Here is a 22132-nt window from a genome sequence, read left to right as displayed (position 1 = left end):
AAGCAAAGCAACCTGAAACCTTTTGCGCAGACGCACGCCCAGACTCTGGGAGCACATGTCTGGTCGTTGGGGGTACGGAGGCAGGAAAGATACGGGCCTGTGAAATCAAAAGGACGAACAGTGCGAGGATTACCGACCACATCCGGAAGACTAGACTTGAGCTCATGTTGACATTCAAGCTTTTTACCCTTAGCTCCATCTGCTTCTCATTCCCCTTCATTCACTCTGAGTGCCTCATTGTGGGCAAAGAGGCAAAAGTCTGCTTTCTCTATTCAGCTGATGCAGGATCCTACAGGCCACACCTGGACCTAATCTCGATATTGAAGGAAGGAGGGGCTGTGAAGGCAGGAGGGTGCATGGAAAGCAGGTCTCAAGGGGTTTGTGGTGGAAAGGAGGACGAGTTGAGGGCAATTGCAGGAGCAGGTGTTAACTGGTTTCACTGCAGAAGTGTGGTGTGTCCGTGCTGGCATCCAGCTTGAACAAATTCATCTACGGGGACCATGAACTCATCCGCTCGTTCCCCGATTTTCAACAAGTGAGAAAAACACCACCTCAAAACCCCCAGCAGACCGTCTCTGCACGAGCAACATCAGCCTCTTTATATGCTCAAGACCTAATGATGACTCATAATTTTAGGCATTGCATAACATTTCCACTCTGAAGCTGCTCCCACATTCAAAGTGTAGAAACAAAGAAAAAAAAAAAAAAAAAACACAAACCTTGTGCACACTTTTACTTTTAATGAAAAGTCTGGGCTGATGGGGGAATTCGATCATGTCTGGAATAGTTGTAAAGCCATTATAACCCTCTTTATAGAGCTGGTCTCCAGCGAGTTTTACTTTTCAAACCTCGCTATAAAGGCCGAGGAAAATTCCAGAAGCTACAAGACTAGACAATTTCCTACAAAGCGTGTCTTTATGGTCCTTATGAGATGTAGTCTAAAAATAATACTTTGAGCGAATACCTTCTTCCTTTGGGACTAATTGTAGTTTGATGATGTAACTCACCTGCTGGGCCAATGAGAAGAGGTCCTGATGTAGAGCGAGTACTGCTCTGTAAAAAGCCCCGTCGTGCGTGTCTCGTGGAATCATACATGTGTATTCCTCCATACTGTCCCAGTGTCCTGAAGAAAAGGAGAGAAGCAAAGACGGGAAAACCTGTGAAAATAACATTTAATCACGCATGTCCGACGTAGATTGAACTTTAGCAGTCAGTTGCGAATACTTGAAACCGCAGCCCACAGCAGCTTGAGATAATATAAATACCAGCAGCACCATTTTGCTTCCCAATAACATTGGTGGATGGACGTGTCTGCTTGGTTAGGTGTCGCCTGAGGGTTTACGACTCATTTTGCACAGCCAATGATCAGAAAACCCAGAGATTGCGTCTGCAGTGTGGTCCATGCTTTTCTCCACCATTGCACGTTACGATATGTCAATGTTATGACTGGATACCGTTCCCATCTGGTAATGTGAGCAAAGACTTGGCACAAACCATTACTGTTTTCAGACAGAGTACTCGAAATGCTGCATACATGTCTTTTCATCATCCAGCACTGACTTTCCATTATATCGTTCGCTGTTAGCCTTCAGCTCCAATTATCATTTTTATATCTCTGCATTGGACACAGCCAAGAAGCATAATGTTTGTGAGTTTTGTTGGATTTTAGGATATGCAATATGTCAGGGAACTCTGCAAACTTGGCACAAACATCGACATGGACGGAGGAGTCAAGGGATCTTATGAGACACGTTTGGGTCCGCAGCTCAAGAATGATTACGCCAGCAGAGACAAATGTTCATACAAATGAGGAGGTGATTTAAATTTTATATCCGAAAGGTCAACTTCAATGCGACATCATAATGCTCTCCAAAATCACTTCTCAACACCATAATTCTGAACGATGGGACCAAATGTCACGCTGGTCAGACACTGATATTGTGGGCATTAATTCTGTGAGCCGACATTTAATCTGTGATAAATCTTCTGTGCTGAGGGATTGAAAATGTGTGTGACGCATCCACACTCGAGATTTTGTAGTATATTTGCAATACCTTGGATGACCTTGGATGTTTGAAGGTGTTTAATGTGGCAACGGTGCAAAGTTTGCAGACCATGATTGATGTGGGCTGGGTATGTTGAGAGCGTACAACTGAGACGGGTGGTAAAAAAGAAACCGGACTTGAAACGAATGAGAAGCACCTCTATGTTATCATTCAGTTTGAGAAAGTTGGAAGACAATTAGGATTTCATGTTCTGTGGATGGTAAGGGAAGGAGTTGGGTGGAGATGGGCTTGGTGGAGGACAGTCTTGTGTCGTCTGCGTAGCGATGAAACTGCGTGTTCTGTTTGCTCTCTATATAGTCAAACAAAAGGAGTGCAAGTGGTTGGGACCATGGACAGATCCCTGAGGAACACCAGAGGAGAGGGCATAGGGTTGAGACATAACAGGGCATAAACTGAGTGCAGCCAGTGCATGTCATGAAAGTAACACTTGCCACAAGTATGATCAAAAGTGTCTTCAGATGTTTCCCTTCTTGTTGAATCAAAATTTGCATTGAAGTTCATTTTAAAAATTACAATATTTGATGTACAAAGGATGAAACATGAAGTGCTTATAAAACTTAAAAAGCGGCCCTTTGTGTAACTTGGTACGACATTTCCCTCACTTTTAATAGTGTCGATGAGCACTGCTTCAGAGTGCTTATTTAACTGTTTGTTTTTCTTAACAGGAGGTGCCACAGCAAGCCACTGCAACTTGTAGATTAAGCTAATTGTTACGTCTGATGCCATTCATGCTCCAAACAAGGTCCGAACCCAGTTCGTTCACATTCAAGGTCAAGACTGAGCCGAATGCGCCACCAGGGAGCACTACACTACTCACATTATCAGAAGTCAAACAACCAGGTTGCATAACAGCTAAAAAGCTTCACCCCAAATTGTTTATAGGGTGTGAGCAAAACTAAACATAAATCAAACACAAAAAACAACGTTCGGTTTTATTTACACAATAAGTGAGATCTTGTAGCAACCAATAATGTAATAACGGCGAATAATGTAATCACTACCAATGATGTAATAATTTCGCCTATTTTTAAAATATTAACATAATAACATAGTAAGCGTTCAATCGTCATTGAAAATATGTACATAGTGTGTATCGTCAATACGTGACTATAACAACTAGCCATCCACTATACCTCTTCCTCATGGGCAAATTGAGCAAAACAGGTTATATTTTGAAGAAAATTGTTTTTGTATTATATTATTTGCTGCTGTTGGTACGTTCCAAGAGTTATTTTTTAATACGCTACATCAATAACGTAAGAAAAATTGTCTAAAAATCTAATAAGACATCACAATGGCTCAAATATTTGATTACACTCGTGGCAAGTTACTATATTATTAGCTTTGTTACATTAATACATCATTGTCCATTAACAGAGACATTAGGGTAATGTATCTTTGTAAACTGTATATGACTTGTAATAGAAATAGAAATAGCTGGGAACTAAATTTTAACTGCTTGAAGTTATGCAATAACAAGTTAATTACAAATAAATGCTTGCCCATCAGATAATCTCAGTCTTTACCTAGACCCCAGGCGGCAGCCGCAGCCATGCGGGCCATCTTGGCCTGGGTTTCCTCGCTGACCAGCGTCCATTCTTCACAGCATTGCTGGTGCAACTGACCCCTGGAAAACATCAGTACAAGAAGTACAATTAGTATCAGACCTGTTCAGGATGGGATTAGTTTGAGTCCCTACTCAGCTGTAAGTACTGCAATACATGAAATGCTAACGAGACGCTGGGACGCAGAGGTGCAAAGTGTGGAATGTGCAGAACTATTTTTGCAGTCGCAGCATTTCAAGTTTCGGTTTGCCCCATTTCCAGTGAGACAGAGGGTTTTCAAAAAGTTCCACCTTGGGAGCAGTTTAAAAGAACTTGCGTTTTCAGTGGCTCGGAGCGCTGTTGTGGTGTAAACTCAAAGGAAGTTTTCAGTTTTTACATGAAAATGTTTTCATCTAAACAAGGCCAAAATGATTCGCAGAACACAATTCCCATGATGTTCGATAAAAATGACGAAAAAATAGAAAAAAGAAATAAAAAAATACAAAGGTAAAATAACATTTTATATGTTTTCAAACGAGCAGAGATTTTTAAAATGTCTCTTTCTGTATGAAAATTGCACGTTTTACTTGCACTTGCTCAGGTTTCCTCCAGGCAATCTGGTTTCGCCTTGAATTCCCAAAACATGCATATGAGGTGAAATTGTGCCTCTAAATTGTTGGACCGGACAAAGACCCAAAATTGCACGTGAATGCGAGTATGTGTGTTTGTCCTGTGATGGAAAGGCGACCTGTTCAAGTCGTAACCTGCCTTTCCCTTAGGAGAGGCTGCAGCAGCTGTAATCCTAAGCTATATACAAGATGAATAGAAGTATAGCCCCTATGAGGTGAGTAAAAAAATGTTTTTGTACAGCAGAATATGGAGTCATAAAATTGAATAACATTCTTCCATGCACAATGATGAATGTGGTAATGTACTATTGTAAATGTATGTAAAAAGAGTGATGGATTCATTCCAGTCTGGCCTCTCGATAGATTGCACATACATTTTGTTTTTCTGCGCCAAACTGAATCAGATAAATCAGTCATTGGAACAGCAATGCAAATTTGGCTAAGGATGAAAAAGCAGGTGACTGGAGATAAGACATTGTTTCTGTTACATCTGCCATTATTTAGTTGTTCTCGCAGATGAGCATCTTAAAAAAAAAAATCAGTGTACCGTTTCACAGATGGATGTTCCTGGTGCGGTGGGGTACGTCGAACCAAGACCAATTCCTCATTAACAACAATCAGTGCATTGTCCAAGAGGAGATCAAACCCGGAGCACGTGTTTTACAGGTGCGACGCAGGAGTCGGCTTCAATGAGACGCAGAGGAAGGGAAGGGCAGTGGAAAAGACTGGGAGAGAGGCCGGTTTGGACAGGGGTCAGTAAAGTGAAGTCGTTTTTCCATCTGCCTCGCCATCATATAACATGAAAGCTACAAGTACGAAATGCTATGGTGCAGCAGCATGCGAGTCACAACAGAGGAGAAACTCGTTTGACTTAGCAGCCATCATTCACATCAAACTCAGTGGAAAACGTATTCAAATTCAGTCTCACAGGTGAAATCAAAGCCATTAGCTGACCGATTTCGCTGCTGCCCGATTGGACCTGTGCACACTGCTTTAGCATCGTCCTTTCTCTGTTGAACCTGCTTGGACTGAAACAGTTTTCATACTGGATTTCCAGTATCCACTGCATGATCGGCACAGGCGATACAGTGTTCACTTCTAGCAATCTATGCCAGTGGAACCGTATAAGTGGAAACATCTCTGTGGGTTTGCAAAGAAATTCAAATAACATGCACGCCTCATACTATAAATTAAAGGAGCGAACACCTGCATTTGACATCACGGTGTTGAAAATGACTGCCAAATTCTAGTGATTTCCCTGGAGAAAAATCAGCAATTTTTAGAAGGAGGATGTTTATGACTGTATCGTTGATATTTGTGCCAACGCTCAAGCACCAAAAACGCAGTGTTTATTATACCTCTGATTTATTTCACTCATTATTCCTCTGCTTTCCGCCGCTGCTTCAGCATGATACTGGTGCTTGCAGCTTTTAAACAGCCAATGGAATAGAAATATCAACACAATAAATCAAAATACAACCATATCTACCACTCGGAGGAAGTGATTGGCTGATTTTTTTTTTTTTTTCGTCCATCATTCATTCTCAGGGACATTTGTGACCCCTATTTTTGCTAAAGGGAGATAACACATGGTAGCAGGAGATTTGGCCCATTCACTACTTTCTTTTCATAAAATGTTCATTTAACATCGGCGTGCAAGATGTGGTAATGGTTCCTGCATCCCTGCACAAATATCAGTCTGTCTCCCATTGGGGGCTTCCCTTTGTGGACTTTGCATATTCTCGTAGTGTGCATGACTGAATTGACTGCTCATAGGTGTGAACGTGTGTGGTTGTCTGGCTCTGTGTTTGCTGTGTGATGGAGTGGTGACTTGCTGGATAACACTCAGGTTCAGGCTTTCTGCTGAGCACAAACACATTATAGCAGAAAGGCACAGAAAACATGCAGAACTACGGCCTGTCCAGAAATGCATTTTGCACTTTCTGAAGGGTCTGATACTTTAACATAAAAGGGTCGTTTGCCTTATAAACAGGACCCCAAACCGAAGTGATAATTCAAACATTGAGACCTCTACAACCTCTTGATGCCTTAAAAGCACTAAAATAATGATTAAAATATGACTTTAAAATACTGGTCAGTCAAAGGGTGGTCGCTCGGATACGCAACATACAACCTTCAGCCATAACATGAAGACCATCATCCTAATGAGGTTGTATATGCAGCTATGTAATTGATATGTAACAAACTTCAATGCTTTGTATGTTTGGGCGTCTTTCTATAAGAGGCACCTTAGTTTCTCCACCACTGAAGCCTGCCTGCTGTATGAGACAACTTTACTCTCTTAATGCCCAACTTGGCCATCCATCACCCTGATCGATGCTCATCAACCGTTGGACCACCTGAAATCTTGTCTTGTAAACATGGCCTTATATTCATCAGATTTATAAAAAAATGATAATATGATTACACACTTTCTGGACTAAAGATTCCTCCACCCCAATTAGAGTTTGAGTGTGGAAGGCACAAACCTCCCTGAAACAATATCACACCAGTTTTGGATTAGTGCAATGACAACAGGTACTGGACCTGGACTATGTCAACGCAAAACCAAGCTTTCTCAGAAGTCTGATGCCTTGTGCACGGTTACATCATCTTCAAACTTTACCCATCCCATACCAACATGAAGGTCTAATTCAGCTCAATCATATTCCTGTAAATGTACCAAATATTTTTCTTTTGAAACGAATCACCGTGTATACAACAAATGACACAAGGAAGGCAGGTTACATAAGCAAATTAACATCTGCTTTGCATCATAGGTTCTGACGATCCACATATTTGAATGATTTGGACATCTTGTGACTTTCTTTTTTTTCCCTAGAAATTCTCTTTGAAAGCAGGCGGTTGTTACCGAGGTGAACCTCAGCTGTGGTGGGCTTTCACTGCGGCGGCAGAGCACTTTACTGGGTGCTTCTTTGTGCATTTCACACAGAGGAACCAGGCGAAAGAATCAATGTCCAGACTCTTTAAGAATAATTCACCAACCCGAAAACAAACAAACGCACACCAAATAAAGAGAGGTGGGAGCTGGAGGAGCTCGCGGATGTTTACAATCATGAAATTGTTTCTTTATTTGAGCTGAGGTCAGTAACTGGAAAACCCCATGTGGCCTGTCTTTTTTTTTTTTCTTTGACAATTTTACACAAACACACAAAGGGAATAATGTGTTTAAAACAAACCAGCCAGTTGGGACGGATTTGTGCAGCCACACCAGGTATGACTAATAACATACCATTCTCCCAGGGCCTCCAAGCAACGCATTCTGCCAAGGATGAGCTCTGGATCTTCTTTATTCATATCGATCTTCTTGTCATATGCCACCAGGGCATCTTCCCACTCATGAAGCTTCTCATACCAGGTGGCTTGGATTTCCTGGCAGATAAAGACGAGAAAGTCACCAAACGAACACAAAATTGGAACCATGTCATTGTAGAAATCCACAAAACCTCCATTCCACATTTCATTACAGAGTCACAATGTGTTTTTAATACTCTTTAATCATCGAGGTCATCAGAAAATCTAATCAGTTTTTAATCAAAGTCTTTGGGTATTTCTACTCAGAAGAATGGTGGACAATAGCTGAAATTACACTGCATTCTCCCACAGTAAAAGGTTTCCAAACGGTCCCCTCATAAACAGGGGTCCTGAAAATCCACAACAAGGCTTTCTTTCACCGAGTCTTTACCATGCCTTTTACAGAGAAACTATAAATACTGTTCACAAAGGCAGAAGCAAAGACCTTTTCCAATTGAGGTTCCTCAATTTAAGTTGACTTTGGGTCCAAATAAACCATATCATAAAATCAAAATTGGGCAATCTACTCGGAAATACTGGGTTTGGGTTATCTCTGAAATGCAGCCTTCTTTTTTTTCCCACTTCTTCTTCCCATTGCTGAGCAAACAAATGGAGAATGCTCAATTGAGATTCGTGGGAACTATGACTTGTGGAAAAAAGCTGCAGCACTGTGTCTGTGTATTGCTCTTGAACAGAAACCTTAAAATCTAAAATGTACTTGTATCATACTTGAGCTTTTGCGTTCATAGTCTGTGTCATAAACATAACTTCATAAGGATGACCATAATGTTTTCACATATTTGTATACACTTATGTGAAAATGGTTATAAAGCTTGAAATCAGTTCATCATCAGAAGTTTCCAAAAATCTTAAAACTGTTAAAACTTGCAAAGATCAGTTGCAACAGTTGACGCATCTGTTATCAGAAGGTGACTGCATATCTTCATCGGTAGCGTGAGGGATAAATGGCCCATGTTGTCACTTGAAGACCATTAAAGCCAAACTGCAGTTTGTCAGTGAACCTATATGCAAAGAGGGGGCCATTTGGAGTGAAGCGGTCTGGAAAAACAAATCAAAAGCAGAGGGGGTTTTTTGGCTTTGGCAACATCAGACGTCTGGTGCAGAACACAGACAACTTATCAGGAGAGGAGCCTCATATCAATTGTAAATCATGCTGGTCGAAATGTTCTGGTTGGAGGTAGCTTCACCGCCTCGGGCAGTGCAGCGATTGATTCAACTAAGAGTTCTGCAACATATCAAGGAGAGCTAAAAGACAGGAGGAACACTAACACATCCATCATGGGATGGCATGAAAAAGCCGAGCGGAAGGTTGAATCCCCAAAAAAATTGAGAGAAATTTTAAATGCAATACACATGGAAAAAAAAAAAACCTCATTTCTTACAGATGAAGGGATTTTATCTGAAAGTATGGTCACTAAATTTAGTGGGCCAGTGTCAAAAACAATCATCTTAAGTAAAACGTCTTTACTGCAATGTCCATTATTGCTGAAGGAGCCATAAATCAAGGAAGAGATGGCGAAGTCGGTTTACATCTTGACACAAAATGTAGGCATGTTAGCATTGAAGGTGTCTTTCCAGATGTGTCGGCTGCCAACGCCACAGGCATTAATGCAATCCCATACGTTCAGACATGTTGGCTTTTGGACTGTGGACTGATAGGAAGTTGGGTGGTCTTTTTTGGCCATTTGCTTTCTGAAATGAAATGTCTCAAGGTTCTCTAGCTAATACGTTGACAGGTGAAAATTTGATACCGCTAAAACTGTAAATTCAGCTCATATTAGGACATTACAAACCATTGATGCGATCAAAGATTATATCCCTTCACCATCATAAAATACGACCAAGTAATCTTCATTAGTTTTTAAAATAAAAAAAAAAACACAGCAACGACCAAGTGTAAAAAATGGGATGAATTCTAAACATCCTTTTAATTACCCCCCACCCCAAACAAACAAAAAAAAAACAGAAGTGCGCTCCTAGCCTTTGACTTCTGGTCAGTGTACCAGATGGTTTTTCCACATGCTGCACATTAGGAACAGGGTGTGCTGGGGTATGTGCCTCAAATAACCCTCAGTCCCGTGTTAAAATGTGTGTATGGGGAGAAGACACCCCAGACAAAAGCGTAGCCAGATGAGAAACCTGTGATGAGCCCCAAAAGAACATATTCAGTATGAATAAGCATCGGGGAAAACAAGGTTCTGAGTGTGATCTCTTACCATGGCTACTTAATAGAATAACAACCACTAGGTTTTTCAAACTCCAAAAACATGATGTCAGTGTCAATGTGGAATTAACACCATGTTAAACATATCACAGTGTTTAACCTGCCAGCATATACTGTATACTATAATGCAGAACGCGATCATGCTGGATATAACATTTAATGAGCTGAATGTTCCAAAAGGGCACAATACTTTGTTAGATTAAATCAGTAAGTCTTGAATATATTACGCAGGTTGAGACGAAAGAAAAGTGAGAATAAGATCTCTAAGGTTTGTCTCAGTTTTCAAACCAGCCTGTATTGCATTACAAGTTTGCACCACAAGGTAGTACATCGAGTCACTTGAGTAATTGCGGATGGAATAGGTAATTCACTGGTGGCTGGAGCTTTTGGCGACTCCACATCATGTAATCTATAGGATGGGCAAATATACACCTTTTATCAAATAGAACAATGTAGCCAATGATCTGGAATTTTGCAATTTCCTACAAAATTTGCAAAACCAGACAAAGGACAGACACGCAAGGGACTCAACACTGCCACTCAATGTTCAACGAGGGTAGTAGGCCTTACATCTTAGCATGGAGCCTCCTTAATACATGATTATTCTTCATTTGGTTAGGAATGAAGACTGAAACACTCACCAGTTCCCCAAAATGTTTCATGGCGTACTCCAGCACCCCAGATGCTGCTTCTGGCTGTTGAAGTTTATTGTTGATGCTGCAAAACATAGAACAAAACAACAAGAAAATCTTTGTATTAGCCAACAGCCAAATTCGCCACCGGGAACATACCGAGGCACTACTGTGCATTAAGGCACCAGCGAAAGACTCATGATCTTTACCACCTACAAAACAGTGCTAACAAGGAGTATTGTGCTGTAAAATCACAATCATGGAAAAAAAAAAAGGTAATTCACACAACCACAAAGCACTTACACAATAACCAGCCAACTGAAAAACCTGCCCCGATACATTTTCAGGCAGAGGTGTTTATTGTGAGAACTCAATGCACCAACAGGAGTTTGTCACGGTTTTTGGACCATCGATGCATCTATCTGTCAAGAGACCGCAATTCCCGTTTGTGCACCCTCCATTCACCCGCCCAGCCACCACCATCTGGAAACACTCGCATCAACCACCAGTCTATTATATTTCCTCAACTGCGAAACCTGTGTGCAGCCATGGCCAACACATCTATAAAATGTGGCGCTTGAAGTGCACTGGTATGCATTGGAGTTGCTCAGGACAGTAGGCGACGAGAGTTGATGAAGGATATTTGAAGATGTATGTCAGACTCCTGGTCTGACAAGAGGGCAAGAGGGCAAAAATGTGATGAAAGAGCACAGCGAGCGGCCAGGCTGCTCGGGGAGCTGCTGCTCCAGACCAGCATGATGATGTGTAATAAAACAAAAAGTCACAACGGGAGCTGTCGTCTTCAGAGTTGAAAGCAGAAGACAAAAAGTGCCTACTGACTTGAGTCTGATGCAAATACAAAACTATTTTACGTTACGTAAGGTGGACCCTTTTCGATAAGGCAGAAATCTTTCACAACGGTGACCTGGGGAAGGTGGCGGCTGTTTCAAAAATCACAAGTTGCAGTGAAATCCACAACTATTTACAACACTGCATATACAAAACCATACAACCCAGTATGCAAAATGTAAAAGTATTAAAAAAGCAGGAGCTTTCTGCTTTGATCATATAAAAAATGTATACTCTTGATACTCCGGCCAAAGATTAGCCACATTTAAAAGCAATCCCTTGGAAAAACGTGTCTGGAATCTAACTGTACAAAAGCGCAAAAGTAATTCCAATATAGATAAACACATAAAAGTATTGTTATCTATGGAAACATATGTAGGAATGATTATGAGGATCAGGACCAACATTATTGAGGCCGGCAAGAGGATCCAATTCAGCTCGCCTAAACCAAATAGTAAACATTTTAAAAGAAAACATGTTTTAACAAATTTCTGAAGAGTAGAGGACAAAACAGACCCGGCTGAGATATCGGTGACGCTGCCGGTAAAGCTGGCTAACATGTAGCATTAGCCTCAAAGCCATGCCGTCAGGGTGAGTTTTTAAAATGTGCATAATGCAGGAGCTATAGGACAGGGTTTTTTGGACATTTTACTGTATTTTGCACCAGAAAGTTTCATTTAAACTTACAAACTAAGTAAAGTTTACATTTACTAATTATTATTGCACTTCTTTACCGGTCTGAGTCACTCAAATTGAAACTAAGCTGTATGTGGCCCCTGAACTGAAATGTGTTTGACACGTGATTTAGTTGGTTGCCTTTATGCACCAACCAAAGAATCAAACACATAAAAAGGATTTTGGACGCTTTCAGGTTAGTTCATGAAGGTGAAGTGAATGAAATCAGAGGATCTGTATGTTCACGCCACACAGCGTATTTTATATTTATTTATGTTGAACAATTAAAAGTACTAGCTTATGGTCATTCTGGTGATTTTCACTAAACCAGACTTTAACAAAGATTTTGTTACGGCGACAACAAACATCCCCTGAAGTGAACTTCAAGCTCGATCACCAGTCAAACCATGTCAAAACAGATTGCATTCTCCTTGGTCTGGAAGAACAATTAATTATTGCTCTTTCACGCAAAATGGTGTTTGAAGTGATTTCTCAAAAGCTGCTGGTGTAAACAGACGACAGAGGCTGCAATACCTCACAATCTCATGGAAATCAGACTAGACAGAGCGTGATTGCATAACTTGCGAAAATGAGCTTGTTTCAACAAACCAGCAATCCTCTGCAACTCTCATGGAACCCGATAAGAGTGGCATGAAGGTTCCAGGAGCCAGTTCAACAGCGATCCCACAGTTTCAGATAAACACAACTACCACCCAGTGTTCCGAATCTCAGTGATTATCTCACACGTCAATGTTGTGTGTACTCGATCAGTTAAAATGAACCACCAAATATTCCTTTATGTTTTCAAATAATCAACTCTCAAACAGCAAATAAGCAGTGAACTGTCAGGCCCCTGTGCCCTGCCACACACAAGCCGCTCAAGTCCGCTAAGACTGCCCAGATGTTGGGTTTTATCAGAGAAGACAAATCAGAGTAAGAGCTTTCTCTCCTGTAGACCCAGGAGGATTCATTGTCCCTCAGCTCCAGCCATCTGGTGGCCAGCGCCAAGTCCAGGCAGTCTAAATATATCCAGATGACGCCAGATCCATGTGAGGTTCTCCTCCAGAATAAACTTATTAGCAAACGGAGAACGTACCGAGATAGCCGTCGAGCCTCTCTCTTGTGCCTTCGCCACAAGTATCACTTTCAAACTTTCTTGTGATTCTCCCCAGTGAGGCATGGAAAAGTCACCAAAAAGAGCTGGAGGTTCTACACTGTAAACCTGTCAGTGTTTATTACAACTCGCCGTGAAATTAAGGCAATCTGCCCCGCATCCCCACTCTTCTCTTAATTGAATTTGAATCTTTGAATGATGTTAGATTTCCACACAAGCTTAGAAGGAAAGATGGTTAATGATGCCTTATAATTTAAGAGCTCTTTCTATAAGGCAAAAGACAGGTTGAAATAAAACTAAATAGGTTTGCAACCTGGCCATAGCTACAGACTAAACAGTATTACTGTTCAGCTTACTCATTATCCCTTTAATGCCCCGCACTATTATTTCAGTCACTTTTCAAAATTGTCAACTGGATTTTTGGGATGGTGACAAGGCAGCTGCAGCCACAACACAAAGGTTTTTTGCTATTTTAGTCAACAACACATTATTGTGAGGGCAAAAGTACTTTTGGCAACCCGCTTTGCACCTGAGACTCATAACAGAACCTACAATTGGTTTGAACCTCCTGGTACCCGTTAGTCTAGAGTTTGGATGTTTCCCCTGTACCTGTGGAGGGCATGTGAGTTCACGAACTTCCTTCAGCTTGTTAGGTAAATTGGTGCCTGAACCGATTGTAAACGTGAGCTTGTGTTGGTGCAGTTGTCTGCTAGCCATGTGTTGGACCGGGGCCACGTCCCGGGTTTACTCTGCCCTCTGAGAGGAGTTTGCTGGGAAACGTGCCAGCCGTATGATATTATTCAGGATAACATGGATGTGGAAGATGGCTGGATGGACCAATAGATGGATGAATACACATGCGGACATCTGAGCACAAATGAATTCATTAGAATTTAAATGAAGTGTGGTTGAAGCAGAAGGAAGTGGCCGGTTGATAGTTCTTAAGAAAATGTTGTTGTGCTTTTCTTATTACTTCAAAAGTACAGTAATAGAGCGTTCATATGAGCCTAAACAGGAAAGTGCAAAAGATTTTTTGCATTAGTAGTGACAGGCAGCAGCACACAAATGTGCATTATACAATGAATATATAAGAAATGCAACACTTGGCTTTCATGTTACAGCCAAATATTATACAAATAACTAATTAAGGGACTAAGTACAAACTGTTTGTACTTGGAATCTCATGCGCATTTGGGATATGAATGGGTTATGATAGACCATGAGGAAGTAGAGAAAGGCTTTTCTTCAAAATGTACAAGTCTTGATCACAAACGACAACTAATCACAGGACAGATAGAGAAAAAAAAACCACCAACCTCCATTGACTCTAAAATGAGTTTCGGCTTTTGATTAAGGTAGAGTAGAATCTCTGAGGAAATTGCAGATATTTCCCTTCCCAGAGGTTAATAAGTATGTGATCCTGAGAGAAATAAATTGGGCTTCAGTACAAGACCTGATCTAATTGAATTAGGAAGATATCCATTTGAGCCTAACTGATTTTTTTGGGGGTCCTTTGCCTGCCAACTACTGACTCGCTTCCTCAATGATGAATAACAAAATGGGAATGACTTTCAAGACACTACTTAGCAAAGGATTGACTCATGGCCCACAGATGTAGAAGAGTTATCCGCCAATTCACGACACAAACCAGGTAGAGGAACCTGTGGTTTTCAAGTAAGCCACAAAAATTCGTTGGATCCAACAAACTTAGTCATGCTACATCGGCTATGATTATACAATTATTCACACAACACTCGTGAGCAGACTCCATAATCCTTGATCCGCTTGGTCAAGGTTGTTGAAATTAGTATGAAAGTAGCAGCGAGCTGCTTCCTGTGCATTGTCAGATTATTTGATGACGTTCCGGCTCGGCTGAAAGTTGCTAAAGAGATGGAAGTAAACTTTTACTACGTACTTACATGTGGCATAGGAGAGCCAAGACAACAACTTCTTCTACATGTGGAATGGAAAACAGACAATGTCTGACAACTCTCTGGCCTATGCGGCAAAAGTAGTGTTCATTTGCAGGGCAGCCAGAATGCAATCAACGGGCAGAAAGGACTGCGCGCTCTTGCACCATGGGGGAGTTCTTTCCACTGCGCAGGACTTGTCCTCCAACACAACAGATTATGACACTGCATGAACGGACCACTGGCTTCCAGACAAACGTCTTCCAGTCGGAGACCTTTTCGAGGGCATGGTCAGCCAAGATGAGCTAATGGTTTCAAGAAAATATGTCACGCAATTTGAGATGCTACGTCAGGAGTGAATGGCTGGGAGGAGAGTTGAAAGAACATTCTTGAATGAACATTCAAAGAAAACATCCATAAAGACAAAGAACTTGAGCTATAAAATACAGACGACAATAAACAGATTATAAACGGGGCATCGTATTTTGTGTTCAAAATTCAAGAGCACAGAGAAAGAAAAATTGTTTTGTGTCGACGCTCAGCATAAGTATCGATAAGTATTTCCTCATAAATACATTTCCATTTGCTCAAAATTGTCATTTGCTTTAGTCATTAATGTCTCAATTGCTGTATTTATCAGTTATTCCAAGACTCTTGTTGAACACACGAGTACAGGCGAGATGCAAGGGCAACTGAAGGCCTCAGTATACTACTGTGTTTACAGTACATACAGCAGTTTGTAGTGACGACACAGTCCCTTCACAGCTGAAAGTCCTGCGTCGACATTGTACATGCTGCGAAGAAGTTCACCGCCATCACTGTAGGGGTGTAAATGGTTCCGTCGTGAAGACGGCACCACAACTAGAAGTTTTTGCCCTGCCCCTGAGCGATGTGTGCCGTTCGCACTTGAATTCAATATTGCCTCTCCCATGAGAGTTCATTCACTATATGATCATCTGGATCACATGTGGCGTTACTCAACATGCTCCATGACGTAGTAGAGTTGACCAATCACAGTCCCCGTGGTCTGCGTCCTGCCTCTCGCATTCTGTGTCGTGCCGAATGTGTAAATAGGAGGCTGTTGGAGGTTTGGCGCAGAGGCTGTGCGAAGGTTAAGTAGAAGTATAAACAAGTATATAGTAGGCTTCAGTACTACGACAGGACTGGAGAGCTCACTGCAGGTTAGCGAGCTTGTTAGATGCTAATATCAGTAGGTATTCCCACAGTATAATCTATCCAACATATTGTGTAGAGGTGAAATGGCTATAACACCAGAGTATCCTCAGGTGGCACATCATTTTATGTCCTGACATCAGGTATGGGGAACGTGGGTTTGAATCCTGCTTGTGAGAGATATAACATCAGGATTACAAACAAATATACAATAAGAGTTCAGTGACTTGCTGTGGAAACCCCTGTATCAGACACTTTGTCATTGGTTGCATCCCAATGACTACAGGAACATGGACTGACTCTTGCTTTCCCTTCTCTTCCCAGAAAAGTAGCACCAACAATCACATTCAAACATTGGTCATGGGCATTAGGAAAATGATTGACATTAATGGGTTGAAAAAAGTCTTATTTTTCCAGCTGTATATTTTCTCAGCAGCACAACTGGGCTTTGAAAGAAAATGATACGGTACTACTGACTGTTGACATGTGAATCGGAGGTGAACGAAGACTAGGTATGGTGTGTTTATTTGTACAATTCCTTTAAAGCAAAGTGGGGAAAAAAAAGTCTGGGGAAATTCAAGAGTCTGTCCAAAGCATCTGAAATGAGAACCAAATTTAACACTTGTAATACATAAGTGCAACATAAATCATCATGTGAAGCAGGAGTGCATTTTCTATGGAAGTCATTGGGAACATGGTGTATTAATCAAACATCTTTTCATTCTTGTGTCTGTCATGAGACGGCAGTGGATCATGAACAAGGAGGCACAGGAAGTGATTACCTCAGCCACCAGCTTCCTTCCAGATTGTCCTGGGATCTGTTTTGCTGGAGGACGGCTGAACTCATTTGACTGGCCCATTGTCTCTTGTTGCTCGACAAACGTCAAAACAAAACAGCGCTTGTTTCTTATTTCAGCGGTTTCATCAGTATACGGAAAGACCTAGTGTCCATAAACCGCGACACAGATTTTATTTTTCAAAACGATCACATTCAGCGCCACGCACAGGATAAAGGCAGACTGTGAAGCCGGGCCGCTTTAAAATGGAAAGACCAGAGGAAAAGACCAGACACAATGCAGAAAGTACAGAAATGCCTCTGTCTGCATTGCATTCATAGAAAAACCAGCTCTGCATACCATTACATGACATTTTTATGTTTTTCTTTTTCCTCAAGCCAGTTAGGCGTGTTAGGGGGCCATTGAGATGTCAGCCGGAGAAACCATTCCTGCCCGTGTTTACATCACACGATCACCATACTGGGACGCTGCTGCAGAATGTGTCTCCCGGGTCCCTCACCTTCAGGTCAAGGGGCCAACAGAACAAAGTGTCTCCCGTGGCCCGAGGAGGAAAAAAAAAGCCCCTGACAGTTACCTCATTGGAATGCTGCTGTTGCTATGTGGACACAGAGATTTGTACACAAAGTTACTGAGGGGACTCAGGTTTCCACAGGCAACATATTGACCACATTTGGCTAAATTATCTATTAGAAATTTCCAATAAGAGATGCCAGGGTTGTTTTTTTATTTATTTATTTATTTATTTATTTTTGATGGATTCATTTCACTTTGTCCAATTGAAATTGACTCACACTGCAATTGATTTTCTTCCTAAACAATGGAAAGACATGATCTCATTCAAACAAAAGGATTAGAAAAGTCACAAACAACAAACATCTGTTATTCAAAGAGCCAAAGTGTAATAGCAGAATGTATATTCTTGGACTTGTAATTAAGAGTTCCAATTGAAACTGCAAGTGGATAGCGATGGAAGTGGTTTACAGTTTGTATAGTTTTACGTCAATAGTTCATTAATGTTGGGGCTGTTACACATTCATTATTTAAATGCCTGCAATCACCCACATACCCGTAATAAAACTTAAATTAAATCTGGAATTTTCAGCACAAGTGGTTCGTGTTTTCAGTCTCATGACCCGACTGTTGAACATCACGGTGTCACGAAATCTCTCTCTGAAGCTTTGCCACATGCCCAAGTGTGCTTACACAAAGCAGGGGGAGCCACTCTGAGAGGACAGGGCCTAATCCATCTTTTTCCCCTCCAGTCCTGTTTGTTCCAGCTACTGGTTTGCAGACTGGTGTGCAGACAGCCAGGGCCTGGCCCGCATCCGCTGTGCGACAACAAAACACCACCTGGTAGCCATCACCAGCTTAAGCCACTGGACCTCTTGATGGTCCTGCCAGCGCATTGAAGGCTGTCAGTCTCAGAGCCGGAGGACACCCCGGTGCATACGGTGTCCCTCATTATGGGGAATATGGAACAGCTTATTTTACGCCTATACGTGACCGGGTGATCGAGCTGCAGGTTGTTGCGTGTGATATTTTGAATTTCAAATCCATGGAAACTCAGCTGGTTGCCTTTGATTCCCGAGTGTCAAGGTCCAGTTTGGAGGTTTTAGTAGGATGTGGTAAAGATTTTCTTAAATGTTTTAGTTGTGTACGATCGCACGCAACAGCAATTCTGTGCGTGACTCCAAATGATCTTTGAATACCTACGACACAGGTCAGTTACCCTCGTGCTGCCATGTCTCCAGTGACAAACACCATTTTTTAGAGAGGTTTGTCTGCATGGTACAGAAATAATGGTAAAAGGGTTGTGAATTAACTTTAAATGGGCAGTTTTGAGCAGGTTGCAATATTCTCACCAAATCTTATGCACTCTAATTTGGAGGCGATATTCATTCAATAATTATTCTTATAGCTTTGTCTTACTGCCATGAAGTTAATACTTTAAAACATTTTGAAAGTCAAACTATTGTGCTGATTTTCAGTAATCATTTTCAAAACATTGCTGTTTCAATGCAAAAACCTTTCTGAAACGAAAACACAAAAACAATGTGTTTTCACTTAAAGACAAAGGTAAGAATGTTTGAAATTTCCATAACCTTTCATATCAACATCAGAAAATTAATAAACGCTCATTAGCTTTAAATGGAGCATTGAAGGCAGCCACTCAATAAATGGTTATTCCAGTTTGTGTTTTCTTGATATTCAAATCATCTGCGAAGTGAAACCAGATCACCTAAGTAAATAATAGTCCAGTACTTGTGTCGGAGTGACTCAGTTGCTCGTATTAGTCCAATAGGTGAGTCAGAGTGAATCTGCAGCTCTTCTAAAGGTTTTGCAATACCAGTTGAGACGCCAGTAAATGAGTCCAAGACTGGATCAAGAATCGATCCTCAAAAGGGAACTGAATAATAATAAATTGTTATATAACGAGAAGTAATGTAGTACTCTGTCAATTCCATTACAACTGCTGTCAACAGTAATGGGCTCAGCCTTACTGAAGGTCTTACTTTTATTCACTACCATTAGTGAATCATTCTAATCACGACCATTACGACGCTATGATGATGCCACATTTATGTTTCTAAAGGTAAGCAAAGAAATATTGCACCTTCAAACGAGCCAATCCGACTTTCAAAAAGTGCAAGACAGGAAGACGATGTTACTGTTGATGAAGATTACGCAATTCACAGATTGAAGATAGACACTCAGGAATTTATTGGCTCCTGTTTTCATCTCCTGTCTTACCTCTAATTGAACCCATGAGTGCTCTGCTGACAGCTTGTGCCCGGTGGTCACTGAGTGATGATAAAACATTTTTCCAGAGGACTCGGGGACACAAAGAAACATTAGGACAATATTTTGCCAGCTCTCACTTAAAAAAAAAAAAAAGAAGGTGAATGACTACTACAATTAGGACAGCGGGGCGTCCAATTTGACTTTAAAGACAACGGGAAAAAAACAGCTCAATGAAAACCTGTGGGCTTCCCGAGGAAGTCGTATAAAGAAGGGCGCTTTAGTTAAAGTTTCGCAAATACCTCTAATGTCAAGAGGAGCCCTGCATTCTTTACCCAGACACTTGTGAGGAATAGTTATTGGGTAAATGGTGTTTGAGGAAGCTGTTTGAGGGGGAAAACAGCATGATGCTAAAGGTATTAAACAACATCCAGCAGGAGTCTCGCATAGCGGCACTGAATGACGAAGTCCAGGGCCAAAGGAAAGTGATGCCTCTGGGAAGCCCGAGAGTGAGATGTGACTCATAAAGTCGTTAGCGCAATGAGAATATCCAGGAGGGCAAACTATCCTCGCTTTTCCAAAAGACACTGACGCACATCAATGACTTCAGGGTAAGCTTTATACGGAGGTCACAGGAATGTTTGTGAACTGTCTGACTGCAATTAAAACAAAACATATTAAAGACAAGAGCTAGATTCTAAATGATAAAAACACTTTGAATGCAGCACCAGGACAATTTGTTCAGTGTTGGCAGATAAGTCCGAAATGTAAACTAGATGAGTAAAAAAACAAACAAAAAAAACTGTGTGCCAATGCAGTTGCTGCCATTTGATTTATCCTGCTAATGCCATTAAAAATGTCCCTTTAGATGTGTATTAGACAGTTGAAAATGTCTAATTAACCAGCTACTATTAACCTACTATTAAGGGCAAGATTGTAAAAAGCAAAAAAAAAGGCCTTGCGTAATCAAGGTGACTGATGTGGGAAACGCTGGAAACCATGTAGTTTTCATGTTGGGCCACTAGTGGGTGTTGTTTGTTTTTGTAATGAAACCATACACGCATGCATGTTTTCCAAAATATTTAATTTACAGTGGCTCAGAGCACTGCTGTGACACCCATAAATACAACGAAAATGTTGGATTTTCATCTGAAAATGTCATGTGAACAGAGCTTAAGTCTTGTCTTATTCACTTAAAAGGAAAGTCAGAAGGTTAAAACTGGTTGTTAACACTTTTAGGGAGAGAAATTTTCAATCAGAAAAGTATTTCGCAACAGACATCCATTAAAAATGTATACGTTATCTAATAATGCATTCAATTCCACAGTTCTTAGCAATCATGAAACCGATCTAAATATACCAATTTTTTTTAGGAATGAGCGTAACGAGTAATACACCAGAAATGTAATGGAAATGGATGAAAATGGAACGCTAAAGTATTAAACATTGCATCCAAACAATAATTAGATTTAAGGATGAAAAAAATCTCTACTCATTTCCCTGTGGAAAATCCCCATCTGTAAACATTACAGTAAGCTACAACTGAACTTCCAGGAAAACATAGTTCAGACCTCCAGACATCAATTATATAATCGTCTAATTATTTTGTGGTTTCATGCAAAAAAAACAACCCTAATAGATTCATATTTCTCTTAAGTTGTTCGAGTTCGTTTTGACAAGTGGAAGAAATAAACTATTCATGTAATAATTATCTCTGAAATAATCAAACTATGTCAGACAATGCAAAGCTTGCAGGGAATTGAACATGAAAGCAGCCTATCATTAACTCAATATAGTTAGAGCACTGATTTATTACTGTCGATGTGGCTCAATTAAAAAATATGTGGAAGAAACCACAAGCACGTGTCAAGACATGGAATGAGTAAGAAGGACATCGCAAAGCTAGGACGATTCCTAAAAAGCTGGCCAGCAACATGGGAACGCAACAGCAGAGAAAAGGAAGCGTTCACATATCTTGTGTCAACGCTGTGGCACATCCAAACGCCACATGTTGGAATCTGAAGAAAGAAATCTGTTTATTTGCGCTCCAGACCACGGCTCCCATGATACACGGCTGATGATGAGCAGGACGGGATGAACTGTTGCATTATCCTGCGAGGACGAGTTGCCAAACATCTCGCAGGAGGGACACTGAGCTTTCTCAAAACGCCGGGCCAAAGCTGATGGTGCGAGATTGTGTAATGTTGCAGCACATCAGCAACAGAAGTGTCAAACTTGGTTTTTGCTCGACGTTTGCAATGTTCCATCAATTATACCTGCACTGCTCATTACTGCTATAAGTTTCCAGGCATTACGTAGTTTTATATAACCTCGAGAATAGTTGGTGGTGATGAGACGGTTCATTATTATGTCATGCACATGCAAGTGCCCAGTTTCTACACTAACCACAAAAAGTACTCGTAGTGATAGAACGCCATAAGTTC

General features: G+C 41.0%; 1 protein-coding gene across 1 annotated transcript in view; it reads right to left on the bottom strand.

Moving 5' to 3' along the window:
- The window catches only part of mtor (mechanistic target of rapamycin kinase), a 95101-nt gene that overhangs the window by 33215 nt on the left and 39754 nt on the right, over positions 1-22132 (bottom strand). The window contains exons 29-32 of the mRNA XM_080496505.1: positions 10441-10516; positions 7493-7632; positions 3593-3693; positions 1008-1123 (exon numbers count right to left, since the gene is read on the bottom strand). Coding sequence (XP_080352631.1) covers positions 1008-1123; positions 3593-3693; positions 7493-7632; positions 10441-10516 — 433 coding nt within the window. The remainder of the gene's footprint in view (positions 1-1007; positions 1124-3592; positions 3694-7492; positions 7633-10440; positions 10517-22132) is intronic.

Source organism: Blennius ocellaris (assembly GCF_963422515.1).
Source record: "Blennius ocellaris genome assembly, chromosome: 5".
NCBI lineage: Eukaryota > Metazoa > Chordata > Actinopteri > Blenniiformes > Blenniidae > Blennius > Blennius ocellaris.
Note: the sequence above shows the minus strand (reverse complement) of the source record. Positions and strands in the feature narration are given on the sequence as shown.